The sequence below is a fragment of the Hipposideros armiger genome, unplaced genomic scaffold, assembly GCF_001890085.2.
Source record: "Hipposideros armiger isolate ML-2016 unplaced genomic scaffold, ASM189008v1 scaffold_33, whole genome shotgun sequence".
In the NCBI taxonomy this organism is placed as follows: Eukaryota; Metazoa; Chordata; class Mammalia; order Chiroptera; family Hipposideridae; genus Hipposideros; species Hipposideros armiger.
In genome coordinates, this window is record NW_017731383.1 from 4242889 (window position 1) to 4265557 (window position 22669).

Below are 22669 nucleotides of genomic sequence, written 5' to 3' on the forward strand. Positions count from 1 at the left end.
TTCTGCTGAAAAACACTGAGGTTAGTAAGTTACTCAGCCCTGAGTGTGGGTATCCAGTGTTATAGGAGCACGATAAACACTGGTGTTAGGTGCCATTTTCCTTTATTTTTCTCCTATATTGTACTACGAGTGTCCACGTTGGTAGAGCTTAGAAAGTCTACTTACGAATTGGCTTGTGGGCACCTGTAGCTTGAGTGTGTTTCTTTCAGTCAGTGAATTATTAGGGGTTTTCATTCATTTGTGTGCATGTAAAAATCTTTAGTTTATATTTTTTAAAATGCCTTCTGATGTTGTTTTCTATTTTAAAGGTTTGTGTTTAAGGAATACATTTTATGTATGGCAATAAATATGATTGCTTTAATTCTTTTGATTGATCATTTTAAATAAAAGCCACAGATAGCACCTGGCACATAGTGTTATTAAGTGAAAAAAAGATGGTACAGCTCTAGCATCCTTTTGCTTTCGTGATAAAACCCAAGGATTTTTCTTAAACAGACTTTGGAATCAGGTTTGGTGTAAAAGTCCACAAGCACTCACTCAGCCAGTGTATGGAAATGAAGGAATGGGCAGGTGTAGGCGCAGTTACTCGCCTGGTCTGGCCTCATGTTCTTCCCTATTAAAGTCTTGATACTAGAGCTGAATTCTTGGGATTAATGTATAGATTCAGTGCAATCTTAAAGCTCCTATTATAGTGTCTAGCTCGGTATAAGTCAGGAAGGAAGGAGAAGCAGGAAAAATGATAATTGTGATGAATGAGGCCTTCTCTTACTTTTAGAGTTTTTAGTTTACTTGCTTTGTTTTGGAGTTGTTTTAATAGTAAGTTATAGACAGTGTACACTTCGTTGATTACATTTTCATTGATCTTCTGCGGTCTCTAAAGCTCCGTGCTACATGAGCTAAGGGATACAGAAATGTATTTAAAATCCAAGCAGAACCCGCAGCTCTCCCTTGAGCAGGAGAGTCACAGCATGTGTTCACCCCAGGCAGAGTGATCACTGTGTCCCAAGCTTTTGCAAAACATTCTGTGAGTAGCTCTTTTGTCCTCAGGACAACCTAAAGAGCCATGAGGCAGGTGCCATTACTGACCCCGTTTTCTAGAGGAGGATACTGATGGTCAGAGTGATGAGTGGTTTGTGTCTTAGCCCCTGACTCGAGCAGCCTGAACCCAGGCCACTTGACTCTGGAGCCTCGCTTTCTCCCTCTCTGTATGGTGGCGAGTGCCGCCGTCTGCCATACACCACCTGTGGTCTTTCCTACTGGAAGAGAAGTGACTTTTGTCCAGGGGGAATCAAGGAGGTAGCATTTTAGTTGTTCTTGAAAACAGGCATCAGTTGGAGAATGGAGATTAGGAAATTGCTAGAGAAGGGAGTAGCAAGAATATGTAAGTGGTGGGAGAGAGGGGAAAAGGGGTTTCGGGAAATACAAGTAATCGAGTTTAATTGCTAAAGATGCACGAAGGGAAATCGTGGAAGATCAGCATAGAGAGGTAGCCTGAAGCCAAATGATAGGGGCCCTGAGTGCCAGGATGAGTCTTTGAGTTTATTCTGTAGGCGGAGGAGTGACAGAACTAGAGCTCTGCACACGCATGGGTGTGTGCTTAGTCACCTGTGCGGCACAGTGTAGGACGCTTAGGGAAGAGGACACCGCTGACAAGAGAACCAAATAGGAACTACAGAGGGTGGCTGTCCGCGGTGTTTTCTGTTTCCCCTTCTACGTGGAACATCTGTCGGAGACAGGGTCTTCTTTACCTTCGTATCTCCCAGATGTATTTCACATAGAAGTGGGGACAGGCAGCAGGGAGAGGAAGCAATTTAAATGTAGCGTCAATCCAGGAAGAAATGGAAGACTTGAATGGATCAGGTAACTAAACTGGAAAAGTGATTAAAAAGCTTTCACTGAAAAAGTCACCAGGTCCAGAGGGCTTCATGGTTGACTCCTGCCTGACCTTTAAAGAACAGATGACACCAATGGATTTAAACTATTCCAGACCATAAGGAAGACTGAGTTTTCTGTAACTCATTTTATGAATCCACCATAACTTTAACAGCAAAAGATGGCATAAAAAAGAAAATTATAGATTGTCATTAATGAATATTAGCAAATTTCACCCAGCAATATGTGAGAAAAACAAGTATGACTTCTAGGAGTATAAGGGTAGGTTTATATAAAAAAATATATCTGCATAATTTATTACATTGCAACAAAATAAAAGAGGAATTGTTAGTACATTGCTGAAATGTCATTCAGTATAATTCAGCAGCCATTCCACATTTAAATCTGTTAGTAAGGACTATTTACCAAAATTCAATAACTGTCATTCTAAGTGACAAAATAATACAGCCATTCAATTAAAATGAGAAACCAAACAGATGCCCACAATTTTGATTATTTTTCAACATTTCCTTGGTGTACTAGTGAATGAAAACACAGACTAGATTTATTTTTAAGTTATCAGGTTAAAAATACTTGTTAAAATTTATTGAATGCTTTCTGTGTGCCCACTGTCCCTAAGTGCTTTATGGATATTAACTTATTTCGTCTTGGCACCAGCTCTAAGAGAGAGACACTCTCCTTCCCCTCCATGTGGCAGAGGGGGAAATGCAGGCACAGAGAAATGGACTAACCTGCTCAGCGTCACACAGCTGGAAAGTGGCAGAGCTGGGGTTCAAAGCCAGACCAGTGGGCTCCAGAGCCCACACTCCTAGCCACTAAGCTACACTCAGCAATCATCGGAAAAGAAGAAAACACCCTTCTTTACTGGTGATATGATGTTGTATATCAAGAACAACCAAAATACTAGTTTCTTTAAAAAAAATAAAATTAGTAAGAGCATTTATGTGGCTTGCGATAAAGTGGTTTTTCCCTGTGCTGGGTACAAGAACCTAGAAGTGAAGATGAAAAAAACCATTCTGTTCTCAACAATGCCACAATTACGTGTTATTTGGAAATAAAGTATGTGAGAAAGGCACAGGACTATATAAATATATGAAACCCTTTGAAGGACATACTATAAATATATGAAATCTTACTGAAGGACATACAATAATATGTGAACAAATGGAAAGATGTACTGTGTTTTATGATGGGAAGACAACACAAAAATGTCAGTTAACTCAATATATAAATAATACAATTTCAGTTAGAATCCTCAGGATTTTTTTTTGTGGGGGAGTAAATTATCTTTAGCTCCATATAGAAGAATAAATGAAATGTCCAGAGGAGCCCCTGAAATACGGGGGAGAAGTGAATTGTTGGGGCAGTAAGGGAAACTGCTTTACCAGGTATCAGAATACACAATAAGCCACTGTAATAAAAATCAATATGATTTTGGCAGAGAAACAGATTAGTAGTACACAGTACATAGAGAAAGTTAATATCTGACAAAAGTGATATTTCAAATCTGTGGGAAAATGATGCAGCTTTATTAAATGCTGGCACAGTTAGTTACTTGTTTTGGAATGGAATTGAACTCGGCATAACACTATATATAAAAATAAAAGAGTTAAATGTATTATTGTCACAATTCCAGAAGACTGTATGTGTAACCCAGTGATTGGTGAGGCCTTATTAATTAGGATAAGAAACCCAGGAATTATAAAATAAAGGGTGAATATGGTTGACTATTATATAAAAATTAAATACTTCACATAGCAACACGTACCATAAACAAACTCAATAGACAACAGAGTTGTGAAGTTATATCTGCAGCGCAGATAGCAGCTGAAGTACCAACATGTATAATACACAGAGCTCTTACAAATTGACAAGGAAACGATGACCCCAGTAGAAAAATAGCCAAAGCTATCAACAGGCTGAGAAATGTGAAGAGATGGCCAGATTCAGAAGTAGATAGAGACATGCAAATTAAAGCAACTGAAACTCAAAAATGAAAGGAATTCCTAAATCTGTTGTTAGTAGGGGAGTTTTTGTCATATATTGCATATAAATTATAAATTTTTGAAAAGCTGTTGGGCAATAACTATGTAATTAAAAATGTTCATTCCTTCAACCCCATTCCTAGACTCAATCCCATAGGAACTAGAAGCACTAGACTTTATTAAAAATATCTAATACATATTAAAAATATCCATTGCAGCATTGTATAAAGTGGTGGTAATAAACAAAAGAGAGAGAAGGTTTATGTTTGTCAGGGAGAGCTAGAATAAATTTAAGTACATCTGCCCTGTGGAATATTATACAACTATTATAAAGAACTACTGTACTAATTGACTCAGAGGCATTTCCATGTGCATAACAAATAAGGATGCAGATGTAAGCATAATATGGCATTTTTGAAAAGCAGGTGCTCCTTAATCCCCTTGTTTGTACTATGCATGTAAGTATGGGGAAAAATATAGAAAGAATATACCTGCCACTTTGTTGATAAGTGTTAAAAGGCTGCATTTCAGAAAGAGTCAGAAAAAACCCTAGCATTTATATAACCCGTTTATGCAAAATGTACGTATGTGTGCAGGAGAGGATTAGGACAAGCTCCAGGCTTGTGGGCTGTCTGTGCTGTGTTGTCAGGGACGAGAAGCATGCTCGCTGCAGGCTGAGCGTGAGCCAACCAAGGGGCAGATGAAGGTGAGTGACTTCAAATGGCACCGCGTTTGGGGTTTGCAACCCTCGGTTTAAAATCACTTGTTGTATGTAGAGCATTAAATGTCCCATTTTTCTAGATGGCCTCAGGCCCCTGGGAAGATTAATGTTCTGGGGTCCGTAGAAAGTGCTCGTTGTGTTTTAAACCAGCTTGTTTGCCACTTGCTAAAGTGGCCCACAGGACACATGCTGGCCGTCTTTGATCCTGATCTGATGTGGTCTTCCGGCTGAGGCCTGGATTCTGAGGGTTGTCGCAGGCGATGCGGCCCACCCCGGGCCTGCCGCGTCTCCGAGCGCCCTCCGTGAGTCTCACGCACATCAAGGTCCAGGATCAGAACCCAGGCTTTCTGCTGCCCGGCCCCTGGAAACCGCTTCCTGACGGGTTCTGTCCAGGCTTCCAGTTGTGCCCAGTGGGAAGGGAAGCCAGAGCTAGGAGTGGAGACCGTGTAGGCCTGCCTGTCCAACTCAGGATCGGCTCCTGCCCAGCCTAGGGGGAAACACAGAGCTGCAGGCACCACTCCCATTGTATCCCTGGCCCCCGAACCCGGGCCATCACTGGTGGGCTGTGCCACATTCCTCCTGCCAGAGACATTGTCCTCAGGGTCACCCAGAATTTCCCAGTGGAAGTATTCTGTGTGTGCCCAACACTTGGCGGGTGCCTGATGGGCAGCAGGCATGGGGTAAAGGTATTTCCGCTCAGCTAGCAGGGGCTGACCCAATAAGCCGGGGCGACAGCGGTCAGAACTCCAAGTCACCTCTTTGCGCTGAATCAGCATCCTCTAGCTTTAAGCCTCCGTTTGTACCTGTTTGAGCCACATCCCATCTCTTGAGTGGCAAGTGGCGGAGCCTCTCTTCTTTTCGAGCCTTCGTGGCTGCCCAAGGAGACTGGCGTGGTGAGCCAAGCGAGGCTTCGGGGTTGAAGTCGTTCCTTCACCTGCCGTCGGCGTCGCCAGTTTAAGCCGTCGTACTCACCCTCTGAGCCCATCTATCTCCCCTGCGAAATGGGGATTGTCTTGACCCTGAAGTGCTGCTGTCAAGATTCCACAAGATAACGTAGGCCGAGCTCTAGAAGAATACGCAGTAACTTTCAGTTATTTCGCTTGTCATTTGTCACCCTTTTTATCAGGAATTCAGGTTATTTGGGACAGCATAGGTAGGTAACTGTAGAGGTGTGGGTGGTTTTGAAACTGGCTGCGGTCACGAGCTGTTCATCAGAGCAGTCCTGCAGGTGGGTCACTCTAGTCTAGCTGAGTTGAAGACTAGTGGCGACTCATCTTGGGAATCCGTGTGGGGAACTCTGTAGACCTGTGGACTCCCACTTCCTGTGTCCGTTGGCCCCACTCACGCAGCTGAGTTGCATGTGGTCACTGACAGCCAGGCAACAGCAAGGGCTGCCAGCTGAGGGAGGGGATCGTGTGAACAGGGCCAGGCCTTGAGAGAGCCTTTCAGGGCCGCGGTTTGGCGGCCTCCTGCTGGACCAGTTTTTCCACTTGAAGGAAGAATATACTGGGTATGTTTGTATTTCCTGACCCAAACCAGCCATTGACGTCAAGACTTAGCTCTGTTGTTAAGAAGTTACACCTTTATGTTTTCCTCTTCTTTAGCTTTGCATGTTTGGGGCTGCAGAGAACATTTATTTTTACCGATTTTGAATCAAAGTGATATCGTCATGAATCTGGATAGCGCTTGAACGTTTTGAAAACATTTCTTATGTATTTTTTAAATTTTATCCTTGTAACAGCCTTGTGAAGGAGCCCTCACAGATACATCGCTGTTGTTTTTGTAAGGAAACTGAGGCTCAGACGTGTTAAGTGACTTGCCTATAGTTGCACAGTTCTAAGTAGTGGAGCTGAGACCAGGGCTTCCGACGTGGGGACTGGGACGCTTAGAGTAGACGCAGGGAGCAGGTGTAGAAGACGTTCCCCTCGTCATATGGTTACTTTCTTTCTCTTGGCCTCTGGTTTTCGGTGAAGAGCAGCATTCCTCCTTTCCCTGAGAATACCAGTTGAATTGTTAGAGTTTTATGAGGCCTTTGAAAATGCGAGCCAAAGGCCTTTTGCGGATAACTTCCTATCTTTTATTCAACCTTCACATTTGGTATCTAAAGACCTGCAGTGAACAGGTGTAAGGAGAGGAGCGAGGGAGGGAGGAAGCCGGGCAGCGCAGGATTTGCTTCAGGGGCCTGAATGAAGGTGCCAGGTGCTCTGAAAGGGCTCCAGCCAGCCTCAGGCCTGCGGTGACACACTCGGTGACACACTCGTGCCCCCTGGAATGCTGACACCCTTTTTTAATTCTCCTAGGAGGCAGGTGGTGGGAGGGTTGCGGAGGACCTGTTCCTGGAGACCCTAATGCTTGTTAGCGGTGCCCAGTTGCCTCTGCTGGCGGAACCTGCACGCTGCCCAGTGCAGAGGTGGTGCAGCGGGTAAAGCTGCCCACCAGAAAGCCTTTTCCCTTTCGTGCCCCAAATGGCATACTACTTCTCCCTTCCTCCCTTCCTTTTTCCCTTCATCCCAGAAAATAGGAGGGACCAGGTCTCTTAAGATTGGAAGTTTCTCTGCTGTTTGTAACAGTGGAGTCACGTGCCAAGGTTTTCCCCAGACACATCCACAGGCCTGAGGGCTTCTGGATGGAGCACCATGAAAATCGCCGCTTGTAGACAGAGGCTGTAGAGAGGAATTTAACATAACTAACTAGAAATTCAGATCAGCACATGTTTATTTGAGGACCAGCCATACGCATGGTGCAGTGCTCTGATAATACATTGTAGAGAATTAGTGACAGAGAAAGGATGAAAATACTACTGAACAGTGGCTTGCCAGCTTTGTGATCCTAACAAAGTTACTTCAATTCTCTGTGCCTGAGTTTCTTTATCTGTAAATGGGGAAAATAATAGTTCTCATCTGAAAGGTTTGATGTGAAGATTCAATGAGCTAATAATACATGTGAAGTGCTTAGAAACACCTTGCGTAAAGTAAGTGCTTTGTAAATATTAGCTATTAATGAATCAGTGTTATGCACCCGGTTGTCATTGAATTACAGCCATGTTAGCTGTTGCTGTTGTCCTTCTCATTATGTTTCAGACGTGAGCTTTAGAAATTAACATTTTTGAAAGTAAGAATTCAAGAATTAGTTTAAGTTTTTGGACTTCTACAATCATATAAATACAAACATTTTAAATTTTGGACTGTAGAAATTCAGTTTTTGATAACTTGTGTTTATGATTTGAAACAATAAACTAGGTGTCTTCTTCTATTTTAATTTAGTGGCCTTTTTTATTCATATGCCAATTGATGATTAAAAAGATTCTTAAGGGATAAAAAGCCAAAATCCAAAAAGTTTAATCCGTTGTCTATATGGGAAGTTCCTTTAGAAAAAGTAATGTTTTTCTTTTGAAGTTACGTGTTTTTGAAAACCAACTTGTTCTTAGATAAACTACATAAGTAAATTGTTTTTAGTAAGTCTTGAAAATATGATCTTTACTCCTCTTGTGGAGAAGTGGAGTTTGGAAGAGATGAGAGTAATTTGAAAGGCCTTATAATGCCCTCATAGTTTTGAAAAAGGAGTTAAAAAACAAACATTTTTAATAATGTAAATTACTTTGGGGGGCCTTGAGGTTGTAACTTGATTAACCTTTACTTATACTAAATAGACTACTAGACTGTTACTCAAGAAATACAAGTTATTTTAAAGAAAAATATCCAATTTAGACAATAGTATTTTAGAATTTCTTCTTGGTCAAATATTAGGAAATAAGCCATAAATCTGGTATTAGTACAAAACAAGGTACAGATGTGGTCAGTATTTAACCTTAGCAGTCATGGTTATTTGCAGAAACATCTGATCATTTCCATTATTTAAGTAATTAAGAATATGATACGTAATCCTTTTCTGTAAAAACAGAATTTTAAAACATTAACGATTAAGCAGGGAGCTCAAAATGCTACTCTGATAAGTGGCGAAAGCCTTTGTCCATAGCCATTTCTCACCAGTTTTCCTGATTGTAGACTTCCCTTGTTGTCATGCTCACTTCTCTTTCTGTTCTCAGTGATTTAGCCCTGCGGAACTGTTTCCTTACCTCAGATCTAAATGTGAAAGTGGGAGATTATGGAATAGGATTCAGCAGGTACAAGGTAAGCCAAAGGTTTGATCAAAGGTTCTGTCCTTAATCTGATTTAATTGCATAGTTGTGAGGTGGTAATATCACAGAACGCCTCTCCGTTTTTGGAAGAGAGGGGTAAGGATCTCGGCGTGCTGCCTTTTTGGAGAGGAGTGGGTTCCAGTCATTTTAGTGGTAGTGTTGGCTTCTCATGTATGGTTTGCCTAAATCATTGGCCTTCTCCCCAAGGTTTGGTGACAGCTTTCCAAATGCATTGTTTAAAAAGATATACTCAGTGTAATTGATATGGATTGATGGTGCATAATAAATTTTAGTATGCACATGGGCACTATAATTATTACCACTTATATAGTAAAATATGCATGTAAATGTTTCTTTGTTATGTATTCAGTAAAATTTTGGCCGAAATTCAATAATCCTGGGATTTAAGTTTTTAAACTGTCATAAATATATCCCCATAGAAATCAAGAAGCAGATGAAGTTTTTATTTGTGTTTGTGTAGCCCAGCTGAAGGAGGTTGCTTGATGTGGGGCAAAGAAAGCAAATTGTCCTGGCTCCATGCTGTCAGGAGACCGTGGAAAAGCCACTTGACCTCCGTTTTCTAAGTAGCAACATGAGGATAGCTGTTCTGTCTTTTGGGGTTCATGTGACGACCAAAGAGGTCGCATTTTCACAGTACTTAGTAACCAAAAAGTGTTATGCAAATGTAAGTTGGCCATTTGTCTACATAGTAGCTCTCGTGTCTTGAGTGCTTGCTGTATACCAAGCACTCCGAGGTACTTGCCTGCATTATCTCATTTAAACCTCATCATAAAGGGACGTGGGTATGGTATCACCCTCATTTCACAGATAAGGAAAAGGCCTAGCGTGTTTGTTTCCTGCCCAGATTTACATAGCTGGTAAATGGTTGAATGCGGACTCACAACCCAGTCTGTCAAATTCTAACGCCTGTGTCCTTATCATTAATGGAGCCCCTCCCCTATTTCACGCATAAGGCCCAGCTGGTTTGCTCAGATCCCGTGTTCTGTGCATCAGGTACAGCGTACCTTCCTTTTCCAGGAAGCGTGACTGAGGGAGGGAGTGTGGCTCAGAGACCAGCTCATGAAGCCCAGCAGGCTTCGGAGAAACCCTCACCCACCTTCTGCGCAGAAGGCCTGTCTCTATCCCCACTGCTTTCTCTGACGTATCTTTTGGGTTGAGTATGTGTTTTCTGAGAATGACCTGGAATGAAATCATTGAGCTCACCAAAAGTATAATAGAATTCAAAATTCTGTATGCTTTCTGACAAAACAGGAGGATTATATTGAAACAGATGATAAAAAAGTTTTCCCTCTGCGATGGACTGCTCCAGAATTAGTAACCAGCTTTCAAGACAGACTACTAACTGCAGATCAAACTAAGTACAGCAACATTTGGTATGTACTCATTTACCATTCCGTTAGGCTTTTGCGTGTAAAGTCCTAGCTTCTTTGTTCTTGAGTACTTTCCTAAAGGAAGGTAACTGAATAAAATGTAGGAACACAAGAGTCCCTGATGGTGTGAAAAAGACTACTGACATCATGGCAATAGTCACGATTGCAATGATATAACTAACTTTTTGCATATTGCCACTGTTACCCATTCGACAGTAATAAGCTCCTCAAACGTGGGAACCAAGTCTATTTTCTGTGCCTCCCACAGGGCCTGGCATGTAATACATACTTAATAAGTATTGAAGTGAATGAAAAAACAGAAAGGGGTTTGGACTGTTGTGTAATACTGGGATTTATAGGAGGTTAGTTAAATGTGAGTTGAAAAAATGTCTCAGTCTTTGAACTTCTATTACAGCTTTCGTAATTTGTACCTACATTTGTGTGTGTGTGTGTGTGTGCTGTTGTCTTGCAAACTGTTGTTTCCTCTTGGTTTGGGAGCTGTGTACTCTATTCCTATACTTTTCTTGGTTTTCCTAGAAATTGTAACATGTATGCTTCACTTAACGTAGTCTAGTATTAGTTTTATCTTGGCCCTCTTTCTGAACAATGCAGGGATCTCCGAGAACTTTAAGTTTAACTATACAAAACACACACACATGCATGCAGCTATATGTTATTGTTGAGTATTTTAATTTTTTCTTTAACCCCACTCGGCATTATTAGTGGTTTTAGCATGAGTGTTTGTTTAGGTTTATCCAAGTACTCAGATCACTCTGTTCTTCATTCTTTTTGTTTTTCTCTTTTAAATCTCGGACATGTAATCTGGGATTTCTCTCCTTTTGCCTGAAGCGTGTCTTTCAGAATTTCCTTTAGTGAGTGTCTGCTGGTAACAGACTCTCAGTTTTTTGTAGGTCTGAGCATACTTTTATGTTCTCATTCTTGAAATATATTTTTACTTGATGAGAGTTATTTTCTGTCAGCATATTGAAGATAACATTCTATTGTCTTCTGACTTCCATTGTTGTTATTGAGAAGTCAGCTGTAAGCACCTAAGCTCTTTGAAGGTAATGTGGCTTTTTCTCTCTGGCTGCTTTTAAACTCTTCTCTTCATCTTTTGAGTTTGAGGGTTTTGTTTTTGTTTGTTTTGTAGTTTCACTGTGATGGTATATGGATGTAGATTTCTTATGTTTTTCTGCTTGGGATTTATTTGGCTTCAATCTGTAGGTCGATGTTCTCAGTCTGTAGGTTGGTGTTGTTCTTAGCCCTTAACCTTAAAATATTGCCTCTGCCCCATTTTCTCTCCTTTTGGAAGTCTAATTAGACATGTGTTAATGCCTTCTTGCTCTGTCTTCTGTCTCTTAATCTCTTTTATATATTCCATCTCTTTGACTCTGTGCCACATTCTAGATAATTTTTCAGACCTATGCTCTAGCCATTGATTCTGTCTCTTTTTTTTTTTAATTTAAAAAAATTTTTTTAGCTGAGCCATCCTGCCACCTGTTGGCAGCTCAGCAGCAGCTCAGCTCGGGCCGGACTCGAACCGCTGTTGCTCAGAGCTCAAACCTTTGAGCGAGCTCTTAACCAACTGAGCCACTCAGCCGGCCCGATTCTGTCTTTTTTTAATATCCTCTCTTCAGCTGTGTGTAATTCTCTATCAAATCTATTAAGTTTTATAGTTCAGTTATTGATTTTTCAGTTTTGGGAGGTCTGTTTGATTTTTAGAAATTTGTCCCAGTGTTTTAAATAATTGGGTTGTGAGCTAATCAGATAATTTCAATATCTGAAGTCCTTGTGTATTTGACCTTGCTGCTTGATGGAGCCTTGTTTCCTTGGGGACTTTTTTGTGGTGAGGATCTTGGGAACCTAGAATCGAGGAACATTCTTCTGGAGAGGACCTGATGTGTATCTGTGGGGGGCCTGGGTGTCCCCATGCACAGGTACTACACTGGTCCAGGGCTTTATGTATTCAGCTTGAGGTTTTTTTTTAGACTGCTCAGATGATGTGATTTTGGGCTGCAAATCCAAGTAAGGGCTAGCTCTGTGGTTACAACGTCTTAGGGACTGCCCCCCAACACACATATACACACACACAGCATTCACACTCATACAAATACAAGCACACACGCACACTTAGACTTATTCAGTCATAGCATCTCAGTGCCAAGGCAGCTTGCCTGTCCGGCTCCTGGAGGGGCTATAGGAGCAGGTGTATCCCACTGTGAGCAGGTTTCGCTGTGAGACCCCTTATCTTAGGTGGGCACAGGGCTTCGGACTGTCCTCCACCACCACCACCACCACCCGCATCAAGCCTTGGAAACCAAAAACATAGAAGCCCAAATTTTGTGTTTAGCAGATGCCCCAGAGCAAAGGAGGTTTTAGTGTTCTACTCAGTTCTCCACAAGTTCTAGGTCTTGTCCTGGTAATTCCCTGGTATTTTATCTGTGCTTCGATGCCTTGAAAGAAAATGCCTTTTATGCTGCATCCATATTTTTACTGTTCTTATCAGGGGGATTGACCTGAAAACTTAGTCTGCATTTGCAGAGACAGAGCTTACCCCTTGTTTCTGACAATCTGAGAAGTCACTGGTGGCAGTGTCACCTTCCACCAGAGGCAGGGGCCACACTGCTTTGTGCCAGGGGTGAACAAGAAGGACCTGTCTCCCAAGAGTCTGGTGGAAGAGGGATAATAGCTGCAGGACATTTTTCTTCCCAGAAGAAAGAGACTCAGAGGTTCTCAGGAAGGCACGAGCCAGTGCAGGTGAAGAGTTGAATAGACAGGACTAAGAGGAAGGAGATAGTTGTTGGCGATTATCCCGCAGGAGACTGGACGGGACAGAACAGAGAGGTCGGGCCGGGATGACCTGGAGCAGGAGACCCCTCTCATCTTTCTCTGTGGCCTGTCTGAGGAGATAGAAAGGGCTGCTCAAGGAAGGTGTCAGCAGTGGTGGGGTGGGGAGTTGAAAAAGCCCATGCTTCGTGTTCTCTGAAGAAGAGGGTGAGATGAGTCGAAGAGGGTTTTGGAATGGGCCTTACTGGGAGAGGGGAAGGGAGTTAAATCAGGGGTTTAGAGAAATGGAGACAGGTAGAGATGTTCGCCTAAGGTCACACTAAGCTTGATGGTGATAACACCCATTTTACCATTAATCATACCCCACCTTTGTGGTCTGGAGTATTTCATGTGAACTTCTTATTTTCCTCAGTTAAATTGTAAACTCCCTAATAGTATCTTAAACTTCTCTTGTATCCAGGATGGCCCTCTGCCCCAGCAGTTCTATGCCACGGAGTAGGCACTTCTTACTTCTTGGACTGTATCAGGAACTTTGGGTCCTTTTATTTTCTTTGACAGAAATGATCTCTCAACTTAGATACTGAATATGCTGATTTTTTTCACTGATATGTACAAGTAGCATAAGAGAATTTAATGCATAAGTTATATTATGCAATGTCAAATAAACTTATTTATTCAATAGAATTTACTACCCAAACAAGCAGTCTGGTGGGTATCAATCAAAGTCATGTAAACCGTCAATACCCAAACCTGGCTGGACATCAGAATCACTATGGAGCTCTTTAGAAAGACCATTTGCTGGGCTGTATGTGCATCTACCAGCTAAGGGTCCTTGGGGCTGGGTCCTAAATACCAACAAGTTCATTTAAAGCTTCCCACACGACACAGACGAGCAGCAGGTTCAGGAGCCACTGCAGTAAGTAGGAGACCGTAATACATGAGAAGGCAGTAAGGGTGGGAAAGAAATGCAGACACCACATAGAGGAGGTGAAAAATAAGTGTTCATCTGACTGAGCAGCACAGGCCGTCGTCTCCTTGGGGACAGAGCGCTGGGCCTCAGAGCGAGTGGGGAGGTAGGGAGAAAGGGCATCCCTGCTTGTGGTACAGCTGCACACCTGGAGGCGAGAGGCTTGGGCAGGCGGCCCCCTCGGGCGCACAGACAGGGGCAGAGTAACGGAGGGAAGTCCCTTCCTAATAGTAACACACCCCAAACCACTCAGGAACATCTCCAGTAAGAAATGCCTGGGTCTGCCAGGGAAGAGTTGTTCATGTAAAGATTTCTCTAGGTATTTTCTGATGTTTATACTTCTGTAGTGAATGGAAGTTTTTTCTACCAAAAACTCAGGACTCGCGATCTTTATCTTGTTTCTAACCAATTTGCTGAACTCTTAACTCATTCTAATGCTCCTTCAAAGAATTTCTTGAGTTTGAGAGTTGAGAGTGATACTGGCTCCTCCCTGTGATTATGACTTGTTTCCTCGGCTTCGTATTTTTTTGCATTTGCCCAGAACATCTAGAGTAGTATTCGGTAGTGAATATGCGGAGACATTCTTGTTGTGGTCCTCATTTTAACGGAAATCTCTCTTTTTTTAAACCATGTATTTAACCATGTTCGAGAGCTATCTTTAATAACCTTTCCCTTACACACTGTGTTTTTAAAGTTCCTAATGACCACACAAATAAAAATGTGGGTGAAAAGTTCAGCATCTAAAGGGAGAAGGAAATAACCAGTTTCTTTTTTCCACAGGTCCCTGGGTGTGACACTTTGGGAACTTTTTGATAATGCTGCTCAGCCTTATTCCAGCCTCTCCAACTTAGATGTTCTCAATCACGTCATTCGAGAAAGAGACACAAAACTCCCTAAGCCCCAGCTGGCGCAGCCTTATTCCGATAGATGGTTGGTAACTTCCTGTTTTGTTTTGTTACCTTCGAAAGATAAGGAAATCCTGTTTCCATGGCTGTTAGTTATATAGTCCCTATTTTAAAAACAATAGGTGTTATAAAAAGCAATTATTTGTATATATTATTCATGACTGATTTTAGAATTAACATCTATTTTTAAAATTTAATGTTATTTTTGAAAAATGTATACAACTAGCAGGAATTTATATATTACACACAGTAAGAAAAAAATGTGAAGCTAAATAATTAGAAAAGTCAACAGTAAGGGCTTTTGTTATTGTGGTTGGAATTGTTTTTTAATGAAAATGTGTATATAACTGGTATTTAGTATGTGAGAAAAGAGTTAGCTTAGAAATGATAATATTTAAATTGGCAGTTGGAAATAATTTGCATAATGTTTTTGCAAAACAAATTTACTTCTTATGAATGTTCAGACCGGTTCTTACTTCATTTCCAATTAGGATCAGGTTCACCTCTCTTTAGGCCTCTGTCTGCATCCTTTCGTGCCCGGCTGGCATTGCCCCTGAAGATTGGCACCCCTGCACGTAGGCAGTGCCCAGCTCCCCAGGTTGCTAGAACCATCTCACCGAGGATAACTGGACATATACACTGTAAATTTAATACTTTGGCGTTGTCTTTGTCTCCCCTTTTTCCCGTGGCTACAGTTTAAGATGTTGGCCATATTCAGCCAACCCTTGGAAGACCCAGCTCCTGGTTGCTGCCTTGTTTGGGCTTCATTCTCCTCTCATTTCCCTTGTACGATCTCAGGAAACGGTGTGCTGTGGACGAGTGTACTGCTACTGTTTATCAGGGGAGTAGTGAGAGATTAGATCCAACGGCCTTTGTCTGTGTGAATTCTCGCAAAACAAAGCGAGTGAATCTAAAATGTTAAGACACGCACATTCTTTACTACACAGAATTCCTGTGGCAAGTGTTTTAAGAGGAGAACATGTTAAAATTGTTTCTAAATTCAGTGGATGGTCTGTATAAACACCAGAGGAACAGTTGACGAGGCAAAAGAATTGCAGTGATACTGTGAAATGTCCTGAGAACACAAAAAATAGTGGGCAAAATGTTCCATTTCTTCATTTCCTCTTTCACCGCAAAATCAACATGAATTGAACACCTTCAGTTGGTGGTCGGCGGTGATTAAAGTATAGAAACTTCTGAGGTGTTGAGTTGGCGTAGGGGTCCTTGTAAAGCCTTTTCTTATTTTAAAACAATTTATTATCAGTCCATTAATTAGCTCTCATGTGTCATTCAGGTATGAAGTTTTACAGTTCTGCTGGCTGTCACCAGACAGGAGACCAGCGGCCGAGGACGTGCATAGACTGCTCACCTACCTGCGGATGCAAAGCCAAAGGGACTCGGAAGTCGACTTTGAGCAACAGTGGAATGCTCTTAAACCAAATACTAACAGCAGAGACACTTCCAACAACGCTGCATTCCCAATTCTTGACCATTTTACCAGGGATCGGCTTGGCCGAGAAATGGAGGAAGTCCTCACGGTGACTGAAACCAGCCAGGGCCTGAGCTTCGAGTATGTCTGGGAGGCAGCGAAGCACGATCACTTTGACGAGCGCAGCCGGGGCCCCCCGGACGAAGCCTTGTCCTACACGAGCATCTTCTTTCCAGTTGAAGTGTTCGAGAGTTCACTTTCGGATCCCGGGCCCGGGAAACAAGATGACAGTGGCCAGGATGTCCCCGTGAGAGCCCCCGGAGTGGTCCCCGTCTTTGATGCCCACAACCTTTCTGTCGGAAGCGACTATTACATCCAGTTAGAAGAGAAAAGTGGGAGCAACTTGGAGCTTGATTACCCCCCCGCTCTGCTTACAACTGAAATGGAGAGCCCAGAAAGGACACGTGGTGAGGCGCCCCAGTTTCTGACACTCAGACATCTTGAATTTGAGGAGTCCAGCACAGATGAGGATTTCTTCCAAAGCAGCACAGACCCCAAAGATCCCAGCATACCTGAGGATGTGCATGTCGCCAGGGGCCCCGAGAGCCCTTTCAACAACATATTTAGTGATTGTGACAAGTCGGAGGATTTGCCCAGTCACCAAAAAATATTTGACTTAATGGAACTAAACGGAGTTCAAGCTGACTTTAAGCCAGCCACTTTAAGTTCAAGTTCGGATGACCCCAAAGAGTCAGGAATAACATGCCACTTGGAGAAAGAAAAGCCCCGGAAGCTTTTTGACTGTGAACCTCTTTGCTTAGCAGAAAACCTTATGCACCCAGATAATGTTGGTCCAGTGAATGTTCAAGAATTGTCAGAAAACTTTTTATTTCTTCAAGAGAAGAACTTACTAAAAGACTCCTTGTCTAGCAAAGAACACATAAATAGTCTTCAAGCAGAACTTAAAAATGCTGGCTTTCCTGAAACTATCTTAGAAACACCACTTGGAAACGCTTTAGATACTGAACTCCAGTTTGCTGACAATAAAACAGGCTTTTCTTTGTTGCAGGAAAACTTCAGCATGAAGGGTAAAGACACAGGTGAGCTCCCGGACACTCTGAACAGCTCGCTGTCACCTTCCCCGGAAGTGCAGGTACCGCCTACCTCACTCGAAACAGAAGGAGCGCCTCATAATGTACCTCCAGATACGCTCCCGAAGCAGGGAGAAACCACACCCATGTGTGTAGATGTCAGTATCCATGACGACGGTCTCTGCCAAGAAACAAATCCAGATTCTGTGACTGTCCCAGTTGAAATTCCCTCGCCTGATGCCAAAACACACAACACTGGCCACGGGTCCCATGAACTAACTCACCAAAATGAGGCGGCCTTGAGACTGGCCCAGAGCGACTCAGTTCTGGTCGGTGACATTTTTGCCAGTGAAGTGAGCATAGGGAGCAGTCCTTCAGAGCTGAGACAGGACCCAGAAAATCTGCCGCCTTCAGCGGACCGTCCCAGGAGTAGTCTGCCGCAAAACAACTCGGAGGCCGTGGAGACTTGGAATCAGCTGAACGGTAACGAGGCCACAGAACAGGTGGGCTTGGCATCCGCCCTTTCCTCAGACTCCACCAGTCAAGACAGCCTGTTAGAGGACAGCTTGTCAACGCCCATTCCAACCTCAGAACAGTCAGTGGAGACTCCAGACTCTCTGGATTCCGTGGATGTCCACGAAGTCTTGTTGGATTCTGTAGGCTCTCACACCCCCCCGAAACTCTTGCCCCCCGATAAGCCTGCAGACAGTGGCTATGAGACAGAGAACTTGGAGTCCCCTGAGTGGACTCTGCACCCTGCTCCCGACAGCGCCTCAGCCCCTGATGTGGCCGCAGCAGGTGATAGTGGTCATGGTGGGCTGCCTCCCAACCCCGTCATCGTCATCTCAGACGCAGCTGATGGCCACAGAGGTACCGAAGTGTCCTCACAGACTTCTGCGCCTGGCTCCCAGAGCTCATACCGAGACTCTGCTTACTTCTCAGACAATGATTCTGAACCTGATAAGAAGTCGGAGGGGGTCCCAGGAACCTCCATGTCTGCCTTGACCTTGGTAATGGATCAGCCCCTGCCTCAGCCAGTCATCCCAGAGCAAAGTCCTGGCACCAAGGACAGTTGCCTGGAAACCAAAACTAGCCAGCCAGACCAAAGTTGTCTATCTGCTTTGCCAAATTCCAGTCTCCTAGAATCAAGAGAAACATCAGAACCAGCACTGACAGACGTCCCCGGAGAGCTACATCCTCCTGAAGACGAGGCTGGCAGTCCCTCGAGTTTGTTGAACTCAGAGCTGAGCAGCGGTGATGACTTCGAGGCCCAAGAAGAGCACCCCTGCTCGATTGCGTCCACCGGGACCAACACCAACGAGCTCCTTGCGTTTGCCAAGTCCACCCTTCTCCCCGGCAGCCCGCCGGCCCTGCCGGTGGACAAGCCCTTCTCCAGCCACTCGGAGGGCCCCAAGCTGAAGGAGCCAGATATTGAAGGGAAGTACCTGGGGAAACTAGGTGTGTCGGGGATGCTTGACCTCTCCGAGGATGGGATTGACGCGGACGAGGAAGATGAGAACAGTGACGACTCGGACGAGGACCTGCGGGCGTTCAACCTGCACAGCCTTAGCTCCGAGTCAGAGGACGAGGTCGAGCACCCTGTCCCCGTGATCCTCAGCAACGAGGACGGACGGCCCCTGCGGAGCCTGTTGAAGCCGCCGGCCTCTGATACCATCGACCAGCTCCCGGATGACTGGAGAAAAGAAAAGAAGGCGGTGACATTCTTTGATGATGTCACAGTCTATCTGTTTGACCAGGTATCTGTTACCTCCCAGTTGTCATGTTAGAGAATTCCAAAATGTGGTCAGAAATGGAATGTGCTCTATTGTCCTGATTCCCATTTTGAGGCCACAGATTGCTTTATGATTACTCAAAAAAAGGAGTCGGGTTGGTTGCAGTTACAGTTCCAAGAATATGCAGAAATGTAGTTTGCTCAGGGAACTCATGTCAGATTAAGGGAAGGAGGCCTGGACGCTCTTCCTGGGTCGCCTGGCAGAATCCTACGGAAATGGCTCACCCATTCCAGACCAGATTGTCATCTGACGATCGGCAGTGACACCAGCACGCCAGGTGCAAGCTGGAACAGATCGACCGGTGCCTGTGGGGCGGCGACCGGGTCTGTGGCCCTCCTGCCCTCCTCCCCGCTGTGGGGCAGGCAGCCTGCTGTGCCCCGGTAGTGGGCTAGACTTCACCTTCTTTAAAAATGAAACAGCCTACAATTCAAGCATTTTTTTAAAGAAGATACTCTTTGTTGAGTAGTCTCTGTAGCCCTTGAATTTGCTTCTTGAATCAGCTTGATTGTAGATAGAGCTCAGTCACAGACGCACCTGAGCGGGATCCCTTTATGTTCTAGGAGGTGGGGGAGCTGCTGGCCCTCGTCCTAAAGCTGCCCGCCCCCCACTTTGTATCCATCCTCAGAACACAGATTGCCTTAGCCTCTCGTCAACATAGTGTCTCTTGGGCCCTCCTCTTCAGACTAGTTTTGTCTTTTCAAAAGTGTTGTATAAATGGACTCATACATGATATAACCTTTTGAGGCTGGCTTTTTTCTTTCAGCATAGAATTCCTCTGAGATCCATCCAATTGCACGTATCAATAGTTCCTTTTCTATTGCTGAAGCAGTGTTCCCCGGGATGGAGGTACCAGGCTGTTTCACCATCTCCGCTAAAGGAGTTTGGTTTCTCCACTTTGGGGCTCTGACAGATAAAGCTCCTTCGAACAATTGTGCACAAGTTTTTGTGTGGACACAATTTTTTTTCTGGGATAAATGCACAGGAGTGTGATTGCTAGGTTGTATGGTAGGTGTATGTTTAGTTTTTTGAGAAAATAAACTGTTTCCACAGTGGCTATACCATTGTACATTCTAACCCGCAATGTATGAGAGTCAGTTTCTCTTTATCTTTGCCAGTACTTGGTGGTGTCATTATTTTTTATTTTAGCTTTTCCAGTAGGTGTGAAGTGCTATCTGATAGTGGTCTTAAATTGCATTTCCCTGTCGACTGGTGATGTTGCTTGCCTTTTCCTGGGCTTGTTTATTTCATGTGCTTATTTGCTACTTGTATGTCCTATGCAGTGAAATGTCTCTTCTTTTGCCCGTTTTTCAGTTGGATTCTCTCTGACTTTTGAGTTTTGAGAGTTGTTTATAATTCTAGATATGAGCCCTTCGTCAGTTATACGGTTTGTAAATATTTCTCCCAGTTTGTATGTTGTCTTTCACATAGCAAAAGTTTAAAATTTTGATGGATTACAATTTATTGATTTTTCTTTTATGGATCATATTTTTGATGTCGTGTTTAAGAACTCTTCACCAAGCCCTGTATCCCAAATCTTTTCTCTAAAAGTTTTATGTTTTTCATTTAGATCTATTATATTTTGAGTTAATTTTTGTGTAAGGTTTAGGTTGGGGTTCATTATTTTGTGTTTGGATGTATAGCCAGTTGTTCCAGTACCGTGTATTGAAAAAATATCCTCTCTCATTGAATTGCCTTTGAACCTTTGTCAAAAATTAAATGGCCATATTTGTATGGGTCTATTTCTGCACTTTTTCTTCGTTCTACTCATCTGTGTACTTACCCCTTGGCTAATACCTCACTCTTATGATCAGCTCTTAAAATCGGAGAGAGTGATTCCTCTGTCATTTTTCTTCCTTTTCAAATTGTTTTGGCTTTTGTAGTTCCTTTTTTTTTTAAGGAGGATACAGCTCACAGTGGCCCATGCGGGGATCGAACCAGCAACCTTGGTGTTATTAGCACCACGTTCTATACAACTGAGCTAACTGGTCACCTCGTTCCTTTAATTTTCAGTGTAACTTTTAGAAATCAGTTGCGTATATCTAAAAAAAAAAAGTCTATTGGGATTTTTTATGGCAATTGCATAAAATCTATAGCTCAGTTTGGGGAGAATGGACATTTTTACTATGTTGAGTCCCATTTCATGCACATAGTATGTCTCCATCTGTTTATTTCTTCTTGGTGTTTTGTCATTTTCAGCATACAGCTCCTCCACGTGTTTTTTTAGATTTACACCTAAGTATTTCATTCTTGAGGAGCTGTTGTAAAAGGTAATTTTTAAATTTTGGTTTCCATTTGTTGCTTGCCAGTATACAGAAATGTGATGAATTTTTGTGTGTTGACTTTGTATCCTGCTATACTCACCTGTTAGTTCTAGGAGGTTTTTTGTTGTTGTCCCTTTAAACTCCGTATGGCTTTCTACACAGTCAATCATATTGTCTGCAAATAGGGACAGGTTTATTTCTTCCTTTCCAATCCGGATGCCTCTTATTTCTTTTTCTTACCTTACTGCACTAGCTAGGACTTCTGGTACAATGTTGAATAGGAGTGATGAGACCAGACAGCCTGGCTTTGAACCCGATCTTAGGAGAAAAACAGTCAGTCTTTGATCATTGATTAGGATGTAGGTTTTTTGTAGATGGTATTTATCAAGTTACAAGTTCTCTTCTAATGTTAGTTGGAGAGGTTTATATCCTAAAGGAATGTTGAATTCTGTCAAATGGATTTTGTCTGTCCATCAAGTGATAGGAACATGTGGTTCTTCTGTTTATATGTTAATATGATAGATTACATTGATTGGTTATCAAATATGGAATCAGCCTTGCCTTCCTGGAATAAAGCCCCCTTGGTTGTGAGGATTTTAGTATTTATGTTCCTGACGGTTATTGGTAGTCTGGGGGATGTTTATTTGCTTATTTGGCTAATGGGGGTTGTTTGTTTGGGTGCCGTCGTTGGTTTTGGTACCAAGGTAATGCTGGTCTCATAAAATAAGTTGGGAAGTATTTTCTCTTTCTGGAAAAGATGGTGTGGATTTCTTTGAAGAACGACTTTTGGTTTATGGAGTGTTTTTTCTAATTTTATTGATTTCTGCTTTATTATTCTCTTCCTTCTGCTTGCTTTGGATTTATTTTACTCTTTTTCTAGACTTTTAAGGGAGATGCTTAGGATTTAAGACCTTTTTTTCTAAATTAGCATTTAATGCTATAAATTTCTCTCTATGTACTACTTTAGTTGCATCCCACAAATTTAATATGTTGTATTTTTATTCAGTTTAAAATATTTTCTCATTTTCCTCAAGACTTACCCTTTGACCCATGGATTATTATAAACATATTAATTTTCCATCTTTCTGTGGGTTGGGGCTCCACTTTCAAAGCCCTTGCTGTATTGTTTGAGCTCAGCACAGCCAAAATCTAAAGTGGACACTGGTGTGGCGAGAGAAAGCTCCAGAAGCTCTTTGGTTCTGATTCTAGAAGTAACAGGAAGGGGTCTTTTGACATTCAGAGAGAAGGGAAGAAATTGCTCCCTCATCCCCCCTTTTTCTCTGTTCTCTTGCTCCCAGTCCCAAGCAG

The 22669-nt window shown here is 42.9% G+C and overlaps 1 protein-coding gene across 2 annotated transcripts in view; it reads left to right on the forward strand.

The window, feature by feature from the left end:
- LMTK2 (lemur tyrosine kinase 2) overlaps nt 1–22669 on the forward strand; it is a 73279-nt gene that overhangs the window by 44894 nt on the left and 5716 nt on the right. For both annotated transcript variants that reach the window (XM_019637542.1, XM_019637543.1), the window contains exons 8-11: nt 8645–8729; nt 10010–10131; nt 14663–14812; nt 16082–19064. In XM_019637542.1, the coding sequence (XP_019493087.1) occupies nt 8645–8729; nt 10010–10131; nt 14663–14812; nt 16082–19064 (3340 nt within the window). The remainder of the gene's footprint in view (nt 1–8644; nt 8730–10009; nt 10132–14662; nt 14813–16081; nt 19065–22669) is intronic.